This window comes from Miscanthus floridulus, chromosome 12 (assembly GCF_019320115.1).
Source record: "Miscanthus floridulus cultivar M001 chromosome 12, ASM1932011v1, whole genome shotgun sequence".
NCBI lineage: Eukaryota > Viridiplantae > Streptophyta > Magnoliopsida > Poales > Poaceae > Miscanthus > Miscanthus floridulus.
In genome coordinates, this window is record NC_089591.1 from 43,747,756 (window position 1) to 43,759,171 (window position 11,416).

At 39.6% G+C, this 11,416-nt stretch overlaps 1 protein-coding gene across 1 annotated transcript; it reads right to left on the minus strand.

Annotated features, from left to right (window-relative positions):
- Nucleotides 1-485: 485 nt before the first annotated feature.
- Nucleotides 486-1,242, minus strand: LOC136496358 (abscisic stress-ripening protein 3-like). The gene is made up of 2 exons (XM_066492014.1): nucleotides 1,029-1,242; nucleotides 486-928 (listed from the first exon to the last, which is right to left on the minus strand). The coding sequence occupies exons 1-2, from the start codon at nucleotides 1,176-1,178 to the stop codon at nucleotides 776-778; spliced, it is 303 nt and encodes a 100-aa protein (XP_066348111.1). The 5' UTR covers nucleotides 1,179-1,242; the 3' UTR covers nucleotides 486-775.
- Nucleotides 1,243-11,416: the final 10,174 nt, after the last annotated feature.

The following is an 11,416-nucleotide window of genomic DNA, read 5'->3' on the forward strand; positions in this document are numbered from 1 at the left end:
GTAAAGCCACCGAGACTGGCCCAGTCTGGTCAAAATTTGGCTCATTCTGTCCGGATCCCAAAAGCCATGCTATCGTCAAACAAAGTGTACTCTCCTATTTTTAAAAATATATAGCGCTCCCTATGAACCATTTATTAATTTGTCCTAAAATTCTCATATTAAAAGTGAAGGGAGTACTACTCCCTCCCTAAATAAATAGATTCCTAGAGTTGTCTTCAATCAAACTTTTCAAACTTTATCTAATTTATAGAAAAAACATCAAAATTTATGATATCAAACTAGTATCATTAGATGTACTATAGAATATATTTTTATAATATACTTATTTTATGTCATAAATGTTGTTATATTTTTCTATAAAGTTTGTCAAACTTAAAAAAGTTTAAGTGGCACGGATTCTAGAAATTGATTTATTTGAGGACAGATGCAGTATTTCTCAGTGTGTGGTTTATTTAGTTAAAGACAAAGCAAATCAGGGCAGGGTGGACTTCTTAAATCAGTTTATAAACACACGTAAATTCACATTATTCGAGTATAGATCAGAACATCTCTTGATACAAAAAAAAAGGATATATGCGCGCGCAGACGCGCACACACACACACTTATTCAACGCTTGATTTGTACTTGATACAAGAACGCCGAGGATCAACGGTTCCTACGTGCAAATATCGGTAGCCCAAATCAAGACCTGGCGCACACACGAGTTGAAAGAACAAATCAAGCAGCAGCCGCGGCGATTTGCTGCTTCGGTTCAGGCAGTTGATCGATGATCAATCAGTTGTGGCCGTGCTTCTTGGCGTCCTTCTTCTCGTGGTGCTCGTGGAAGGCGAACCCAGCGGAGCCCACGGCGGCGACGGCAGCCACCTCCTCCTTGATCCGGTGGCCGTGCTCGTTCTCCGGGTCCTTCTTGGCCTTGTGCTTCTCATGCTGCAGTCACATACACAGGAACACATCGATGCATACCAGATCAAGAGCTGAATCATGCATCGATCAGGCGATCAATAAAGAAGTTGGATTTTGTTCTCACCAGAGCATATGCGCCGGCAGCAACGGCGCCGAGCTCGCCGAGCTGCTCCATGTGCTTGTGGTGCTTCTCCTTCTTCTCGTAGTCGACCTCGCCGGAGCTCTCCTCCTTGCGGTGGTGGAACAGGTGGTGGTGGTGCTTCTCCTCAGCCATGGCTCGTCAAATGTTTCTCCGTGAGCTTGTCAAGTCAATGGAGCTAGAGATGACTTATTTGGATGAAGGAACCGTGGTGCCTAATGACCAGCATTTATAGGGGTGGAGTGGATGCTGCAATGGAACAACTGGCCTGCCAACTGTTCATCGTTCGGCCAGCGCAGTCGGAGGGAATTATTGGGTTTGAAATATTTGAAGACTTTCAGTTTATAAAATCCCCGCGTTATAATGAGCACAACATCGTCTAACCACTTTTAAGGGTCATTAGAGGCGAAAGGCATATAGCTTTGTTTATGCATTTAAATATACATTGTATCTAGATACATAATAAAATCAAAGTATCTACAAAAGTAAAAACATCTTATAATTTAGAATGGAGGAAGTACATGAAGGAATAAAAGTTTTTGGAGAGTTTTGTTGGAGCTTTCTGCGAATTTCAAAATAAAAGTTTGAGGAAACCTGTGCTCGAAAGTCTTTCGATGTTATGAGGAAACTTCATGAATTCAAGTAATTGTTTCCACGAGTTGTAATTAAGTTTTTTTCTCAAATTGTTTTTTAATTTCTTTGAATTATTGCCCATATATAGTTAAATTAACCATTCAATTATTGTACGAATCATTTATATTCTAGTCTCTGTGTTTAAAATTATAGTTCACCTTACCTTTGTTTTAAGTAAAACTTAAATTTATAGGAAAAATGTATCAACATATGTATAATTATATAATTCACCAAATATGTCTTGATAGCTAGTGGATTTATTTGAGGTTTTACATATTAAATATTTTTCTATTAAATTTTGGTTAAAAAATAAGAGCGATTGAGAAGAACTAAAAACATAATTTTTGGAACCAATGGATTTTTTTTTTGTTTTAAAGACCGAACGAATGTAGTAGTTGCGAGAGAGGTAAAAACACTTGACGAGTAAGAGAGTGTTACTGTTAGTAGCCTATGCCCTACAGGATAGCGACATGCATGTAGATAGGGTTGGAATTCGATCACTTGGCCTGGCTTAACCGTGTTAATTTCCACGGCAACTTTAGTAAGTAGTTGGACAGGAACGCGTTAAGGATGGACGGATCGAGCTTGTGCTGGAATTCAAAAGTTTGTCCGTGACCGCGCAGAAAATCGCGTTGCCGAGACCATCTAGAAGAAAGATGAGAGGTGAAACCAACGTGCTGACAATTTATTAGCTTTATATTATATTAATTATATATAGTCTATATGAGATCTATATAATAGTCGACGCTAGGGAGATGTCAGTGGGTTAAGTATGCAGTGAGTAAGAACAATTCGAAAAGCCCTATATCTTTCCTTATTAATAGTGTAGTAGAGAATTTGGCTAACCCAGTGCAACTAAGATATACAAAGGTTATTGGAAGGCGAAAAAAATATAGAGGACAATTTTGATTGAAATGACGCTCGAAATGATGATTTAGAGAGTGAGTTTAAGTAGAATTGTTTGGAGATGCTCTAAATATGTGTTCTTGGGGAGTTGCCTAACAGTGAACAAAATTCTGCACCTGCAGTTGAAATTTGTAAATTTGTAATACATCCATATTATCATATAGAATAACAATACCCATGGGTAGAAATGTAGAATTATATTGCCCCCCCCCCCCCCCCCCCCCCCCCCCCCCCCTAGTCAGCATTGGGTAGGAAAAAAAAGATAGTGATAGTCTAATAATTCTATAACAATACATATAATTTCTTGGTTATTATCTTCTTGCGTACTCATCGTGGGATTAGTCAATGCAAGAGCCGGTGGCGGTTGAGATGGCGCCGGTCTAAATGCTCCAGCACTGGTTGCCTTCGCCGCCCCGCGCACGCGCCTTATCAGCCGGACGGCGACATGCATGTGCTGCTCTGCTTCGCACGGAAACGGACCTTGGGACGTTGGTTGGGTGGAAAACTTGCTAGGTTCCTTAGGAGGTAAGGATAGTGGCCCGGTTCGTTTGTCTTATAAGTCGTATTATTTCAACGAACGAATAGCATTTTTCTCTCACGATAAATCAGTAAATACTACTTTTAGCTATGGCTTTTCAGCAAAACGAACAGAGCCGGTGCCTTGGCCGTGAGCCCGTGACCGTGATGCGAATCAAGAAAGCAGGAGAGGGCGCCAGGGAGGAGAGAGGAGACGAACAAGGGCGACGACGTGCCAACTTGCCGAGCGGGCTCGCAATCTATCGTTCTCGTTCACGTTCACGTTCCCGCGAGGCTGTCCCGTTGGTTCGTGCTGACCAGCGTGCCAGATCGTCCAGGCAAGCTCGGCGCGGCACTTGGAAACTTGGAATGGGAGATCACACTGCCGCGGCTAGGGCTTTGCCTTTGCATGCTGCCATCGCCAATTGATATTGCCAACTGAACCGGCGGAACTTTTCATGCCGCCTGCTTGAACGTGAAATTTACCTTTTCTCGAGCGCACCATAAAAGATCATACAGTATCTTTTTTCCGTCTGAGCTCGGGTGAAAATACTGCTTTATTTATTTTGCTAAGAGCCTAGCACTCGGCAAATAAGTCCTTTACCGAGAGCCTTTTTTTGCCGAGTGTCCGGCACTCGGCAAAGAACTCTTTGCCGAGTGCAATTCTTTGCCGAGTGTCCGATTTTTGACACTCGGTAAAGAATTTTGCACTTGGCAAAGTCTTTCAGTAGTGACTTGACGAGTAAGAGAGTGTTAATGTTAGTAGCCTATGCCCTACAGGATAGCGACATGCATGTAGATAGGGTTGGAATTCGATCACTTGGCCTGGCTTAACCGTGTTAATTTCCACGGCAACTTTAGTAAGTAGTTGGACAGGAACGCGTTAACGATGGACGGATCGAGCTTGTGGTGGAATTCAAAAGTTTGTCCGTGACCGCGCAGAAAATCGCGTTGCCGAGACCATCTAGAAGAAAGATGAGAGGTGAAACCAACGTGCTGACAATTTATTAGCTTTATATTATATTAATTATATATAGTCTATATGAGATCTATATAATAGTCGACGGTAGGGAGATGTCAGCGGGTTAAGTATGGAGTGAGTAAGAACAATTCGAAAAGCCCGTCTATATCTTTCCTTATTAATAGTGTAGTAGAGAATTTGGCTAACCCAGTGCAACTAAGATATAGAAAAGTTATTAGAGGGTGAAAAAAATATAGAGAACAATTTTGATTGAAATGACCCTCGAAATGATGATTTAGAGAGTGGATTTAAGAATTGTTTGGAGATGCTCTAAATATGTGTTCTTGGGGAGTTGCCAAACAGTAAACAAAATTCTGCACCTGCAGTAGAAATTTGTAATACATCCATATTATCATATAGAATAACAATACCCATGGGTAGAAATGTAGAATTATATCCCCCCCCCCCCCCCCCCCAGTCAGCATTGGGTAGGAAAAAAAAGATAGTAATAGTCTAATAATTCTATAACAATCTAATTTCTTGGTTATTATCTTCTTGCGTACTCATCGTGGGATTAGTCAATGCAAGAGCAGGTGGCTGTTGAGATGGCGCCGGTCTAAATGCTCCTGCACTGGTTGCCTTCGCCGCCCCGGGCACGCGCCTAATCAGCCGGACGGCGACATGCATGTGCTGCTCTGCTTCGCACGGAAACGGACCTTGGGACGTTGGTTGGTTGGAAAACTTGCTAGGTTCCTTAGGAGGTAAGGATAGTGGCCCTTTCGCTGGTCTTTTGAGCCGTATTATTTTAGTAAATAAATATTATTTTTTTTTTACAATAAATCAGCGAACAATATTTTCAGTTATGGTTTTTCAGCAAAGCGAATAGGACCCGTGCCTCGTGAGCCCGTGACGGTGATGCGAATCAAGAAAGCCGGAGAGGGGGCGAGGGAGGAGAGAGGAGACAATCAAGGGCGGCGACGTGCCAACTTGCCGAGCGGGCTCGCAATCTATCGTTCTCGTTCACGTTCACGTTCCCGCGAGTCTGTTCAGTTGGTTCGTGCCGACAAGCGTGCCAGATCGTCCAGGCAAGCTCGGCGCGGCACTTGGAAACTTGGAATGGGAGGTCACACTGCCGCGGCTCGTGCCGACAAGCGTGCCTTTGCATGCTGCTGCGGGTCTGAGCTCGGGTGAAAATACTCCTTTATTTATTTATATCCATAAAGTATAACTCATGTTTTAGAATTTTCTAAATCAGACCATTTTAGGTTTAATATAATCTATACTAAAAAAAGTACTAGTTTTTTTTTATGATAATAGCAAATGAGCATTATTAAAGCATCACGAATTACGCATAGGCTTCGGACTAGGGATGAAAACGGATCGGATACGAACGGATATCACTCATATTATATTTGTTTTCATATTTCTGTTCGGATTCGGATTCGGACACGGATAGCGTTCGGATACATATACGAATACGGATTGACTCGGTTACGGATACGAATAATGAGTATCGAATACGGTATGAATCGGATTCGGAGAAGGTCGGATACAAATATCTATTCGGATATTGAGTAAAAGCAGCATATATATATATATATATATATATATATATATATATATATATCATACGTGCGCAAACCATTACACCACTCTATGAGTACATAATCCATCTAGATTAAGCCGAAAGACTAAAGAGTAAAGGAACAAATAAGATAAAGATACAGATACATCATACATCAAACATCATACAAGCACCAATCTTCGCGGCATGAGTAGAAATAGCCAAGCTCATGGCTTCATGGGTCTTATGGAGTCATGGTCATGGATTCAAGATCTACAATCCTTATATAGGTCATTTTTCATTTGAGAAAGTTTGAATAAAATATAATTCAAATTTCACAAGTGTGTGACATAGTTTTAGAAAGTCTATATGAGATTCAAGAATTTGTGACTAGTGTTTGATAAAACTTTCTCAAATGGGAAAATGAGTTATGTAACAATTGTAGATCTTGCTGAGATAATCAAACTTGGTATTCAGAGATTTTTCATCTGAGGTCATTTAGTGTCTCATTTGAGCAAGTTTGACCAAGTCAAAGTTAGTCAAATAAAAAAACAAGACTTTGACTCTAGTATTATGAACTCTAAATGACTTCAAATTGAAAAGTTTTGAATACCAAGTTTGTTAAACTCATCAGGATCTACAATTGTTGTTTTGGTCAACTTTCTATTTGAGATAGTTTGGACAGTTCAAATTTGTGATTTTTAAATTTCAACACCTACAAACTAGTTTTCGGAACCCTAGATTGTCTCAAATTCAAAAGTTTTGAATATCAAGTTTGTTCAGCTCATCAAGATCTACAATACTTATATAGGCCATTTTTTCATTTGAAAAAGTTTGAACAAAATATAGTTCAAATTTCATAAGTGTGTGACATAGTTTTAGAAAGTCTATATGAGATTCAAGAATTTATGACTAGTGTTTGATAAAAATTTCTCAAATGGGAAAATGAGCTATGTAACAATTGTAGATATTGCTGAGATGATCAAACTTGGTATTCAGAGATTTTTCATCTGAGGTCATTTAGTGTCTCATTTGAGCAAGTTTGACCAAGTTAAATTTGGTCAAATGAAAAAAACACTTTGACTCTAGTATTATGAACTCTAAATGACTTCAAATTGAAAAGTTTTGAATACCAAGTTTGTTAAACTCATCAAGATCTACAATTGTTGTTTTGGTCAACTTTCTATTTGAGAAAGTTTGGATGGTTCAAATTTGTGATTTTTAAATTTTGATGCCTACAAACTAGTTTCTGAAACCCTAGATGGTCTCAAATTGAAAAGTTTCGAATACCAAGTTTGTTCAGCTCATCAAGATATACAATCATTATATAGGCCATTTTTTCATTTGAGAAAGTTTGAACAAAATGTAGTTCAAATTTCACAAGTGCGTGACATAGTTTTAGAAAGTCTATATGAGATTCAAGAATTTGTGACTAGTGTTTGATAAAACTTTCTCAAATGGGAAAATGAGCTATGTAACAATTGTAGATTTTACTGAGATGATCAAACTTGGTATTTAGAGTGTTTTCATCTGAGGTCATTTAGTGTCTCATTTGAGCAAGTTTGACCAAGTCAAATTTGGTCAAATAAAAAAATAAGACTTTGACTCTAGTATTATGAACTCTAAATGACTTCAAATTGAAACGTTTTGAATACCAAGTTTGTTCAACTCATCAAGATCTACAATTGTTGTTTTGGTCAACTTTCCATTTGAGAAAGTTTGGATGGTTCAAATTTGTGATTTTTAAATTTTGACGCCTATAAACTATTTTTTGGAACCTTAAATTGTCTCAAATTGAAAAGTTTTGAATACCAAGTTTGTTCAGCTCATCAAGATATACAATCATTATATAGGCCATTTTTTTATTTGAGAAAGTTTGAACAAAATGTAGTTCAAATTTCGCAAGTGTGTGACATAGTTTTAGAAAGTCTATATGAGATTCAAGAATTTGTGACTAGTGTTTGATAAAACTTTCTCAAATGGGGAAATGAGCTATGTAACAATTGTAGATTTTGCTGAGATGATCAAACTTGGTATTCAGAGTGTTTTTATCTGAGGTCATTTAGTGTCTCATTTGAGCAAGTTTGACCAAGTCAAATTTGGTCAAATGAAAAAAAAACACTTTGACTCTAGTATTATGAACTCTAAATGACTTCAAATTGAAAAGTTTTGAATACCAAGTTTGTTAAACTCATCAATATCTACAATTGTTGTTTTGGTCAACTTTCCATTTGAGAAAGTTTGGACGGTTCAAATTTGTGATTTTTAAATTTTGACGTCTACAAACTAGTTTTTGGAACCCTAGATGGTCTCAAATTCAAAAGTTTTGAATACCAAGTTTGTTCAGCTCATCAAGATATACAATCCTTATATAGGCCATTTTTTCATTTAAAAAGTTTGAACAAAATATAGTTCAAATTTCATAAGTGTGTGACATAGTTTTAGAAAGTCTATATGAGATTCAAGAATTTGTGACTAGTGTTTGATAAAAATTTCTCAAATGGGAAAATGAGATATGTAACAATTATAGATCTTGCTAAGATGATCAAACTTGGTATTCAGAGTTTTTTCATCTGAGGTCATTTAGTGTCTCATTTGAGCAAGTTTTACCAAGTCAAATTTGGTCAAATGAAAAAACAACACTTTGACTTTAGTATTATGAACTCTAAATGACTTCAAATTGAAAAGTTTTGAATACCAAGTTTGTTAAAATCATCAAGATCTACAATTGTTGTTTTGGTCAACTTTCCATTTGAGAAAGTTTGGACGGTTCAAATTTATGATTTTTAAATTTTGACGCCTATAAACTATTTTTCGGAACCCTAGATTGTCTCAAATTGAAAAGTTTTGAATACCAAGTTTGTTCAGCTCATCAAGATATACAATCATTATATAGGCCATTTTTTCATTTGAGAAAATTTGAATAAAATGTAATTCAAATTTCACAAGTGTGTGACATAGTTTTAGAAAGTCCATATGAGATTCAAGAATTTGTGACTAGTGTTTGATAAAACTTTCTCAAATGGGAAAATGAGTTATGTAACAATTGTAGATCTTGCTGTGATAATCAAACTTGGTATTCAGAGATTTTTCATCTGAGGTCATTTAGTGTCTCATTTGAGCAAGTTTGACCAAGTCAAAGTTGGTCAAATGAAAAAACAAGACTTTGACTCTAGTATTATGAACTCTAAATTACTCCAAATTGAAAAGTTTTGAATACCAAGTTTGTTAAACTCATCAAGATCTACAATTGTTGTTTTGGTCAACTTTCTATTTGAGATAGTTTGGACAGTTCAAATTTGTGATTTTTAAATTTCGACGCCTACAAACTAGTTTTCGGAACCCTAGATTGTCTCAAATTCAAAAGTTTTGAATACCAAGTTTGTTCAGCTCATCAAGATCTACAATCCTTATATAGGCCATTTTTTCATTTGAAAAAGTTTGAACAAAATATAGTTCAAATTTCATAAGTGTGTGACATAGTTTTAGAAAGTCTATATGAGATTCAAGAATTTGTGACTAGTGTTTGATAAAAATTTCTCAAATGGAAAAATGAGCTATGTAACAATTGTAGATCTTGCTGAGATGATCAAACTTGGTATTCAGAGATTTTTCATCTGAGGTCATTTAGTGTCTCAAAGTTTGACCAAGTCAAATTTGGTCAAATGAAAAAACAACACTTTGACTCTAGTATTATGAACTCTAAATGACTTCAAATTGAAAAGTTTTGAATACCAAGTTTGTTAAACTCATCAAGATCTACAATTGTTGTTTTGGTCAACTTTCTATTTGAGATAGTTTGGACGGTTCAAATTTATGATTTTTAAATTTTGACGCCTACAAACTAGTTTTCGGAACCCTAGATTGTCTCAAATTGAAAAGTTTTGAATACCAAGTTTGTTCAGCTCATCAAGATCTACAATTTTTATTTTGATCATTTCTCCATCCAAGGTCGTTTGAACTTAAACGGATAGTATCCGGACGGATATATCCGTTTTTTTACTCGGATTATCCGTATCCGCTGGATACCGACGATATCATATTTGTATTTGATATCCGTGTAAACTATCCATTTAAGTATCCGTATCCGGAAAAAAAATTCGAATATCCATATAATTATCCATTTAAGTGTTCATATTTGTTCGGTCGAACGGACGGTCGGATAAATATCCGTACCATTTTCATCCATACTTCGGACCATACACCCGTGGGCTGGCTTTCTTTAACAGAGAAGATAGCGCAGAAGCGGACACAACAAATGCCTCTAAACATTGGTTTTGCCTGTATCTGCTAACTTGTCCTGTAGTGGTAGTAGTAACAAAATACGGTGGTTTCCTTAAAAAAATAATATACGGAACAAGAGAAATGCTTTACTCGGGATCAGAAATGTTTTGTTCTCAAAGTCTTGATAAAAAGGTCAAGTGAAAATCACGTACATATATACCACATAGGAGTATCACTACTGGATACAGGAGCTTTGCCGAGTGCCAGGGGCACTCGGCGAAGCCCAAAAAACACTCGGCAAAGAGTTTGTCGAGTGTTACACTCAGCAAACGACACTCGGTAAACGTTTTATCGGCAAACACTAGTTTGCCAAGTGTTTTTTGTCGCGCACTCGGCAAAGACGTTGCCGAGTGCAAAAAAAACACTCGGCAAACTTTTTTTCCGTAAAAAATAAAAAAAACAAGCCAGCCGCCGCCGCCGCCCTTGCTTCCCGCCACCACGCCACGAAGCCCGCAGCCGCCAGCACCAGCCAGGACCACCACCACGCCGGTGCCACCGCGGAAGAAGGCCCCGCCCCGCGCACCGCCGCAGCCGGGGTTGCTCGATCCACCACCGGATCCGCCGCTCCTCCCTCCGCCATCGCCGGAGGTGGACGGGGAAGATCCGCCGAGCCTCGATCCGCCGCCACCGCGACCCAATCCGTCCCCAGCGCGACTGCATCTGCCACCGCGGCAACCCGATCTGCCCCCACCACGACCGGATCCACCGCCGAGGGGCTGTCGTGACCCGGTCCATGCTCAGTGGCGGGGAAGAAGGGGGAGGGGCGCCGGATCCGCCAGTTGTGGAGGTGCTCCGGCTCGCCGGTGGTGGGGGAAGGCCAGATCCGTGCTCGGGGAGAGGGAGAGCGTCACCGCCTGCAGGGGAGAGGGAGAGGGAGGGCCGCCGGGGAAGGAGGATCCCCGCCGCCACGCCATCGGGGAAGGAGGGGCCGGATCCGGGGAGGGGGCGGCGGATCCGGCGAGGGGGAACCAGATGAGGGGGCCGGGAGCGGACGGGAGGGCCGGCGGCCGGAGGGGAAGAGGCCGACCGGGAGAGGAGGGGAGAGAGACAGCGCCGGCATGAGGAGGGGAGGGAGGCGCGGGAGAGAGAGAGAGGGGGTGCTGGGGGTTAAGTATGCTATTTTTTGTTTGCCGAGTGTCTCAGATCTGGGCACTCGGCAAAGTTTTTTTTTAATTTTTTTCTTCTCCTTCTTTTTTTTGCCGAGTGTTATAGATCTGAGCACTCGGCAAAGTTTTTTTCATTTTTTTTCTTCTCCTTCTTTTTTAGAAAAAAGATTTTATTTATTTGCCGAGTGTTTTTTTAACACTCGGCAAACCTCCTTTTTGCCGAGTGTTTTTTTAACACTCGGCAAACCCCATTTTTGCCGAGTGTTTTTTTTTTTGCCGAGTAGTTTTAGCGTAGCACTCGATAAAGAACTTGTTCGCCGAGTGCCCGAGGGAATACATTCGGCAAACAAAAAATCACTCGGCAAATTTGAGGATTCCGATAGTGCATAGGACTAGGAGTAAA

Coding starts and splice junctions, on each gene's coding strand:
- LOC136496358 (XM_066492014.1), bottom strand. CDS start 1,178: ATGGCTGAGGAGAAGCACCACCACCACCTGTTCCACCACCGCAAGGAG. Junction 929..1,028: donor CTGCCGGCGCATATGCTCTG/GTGAGAACAAAA, acceptor ATGTGACTGCAG/CATGAGAAGCACAAGGCCAA.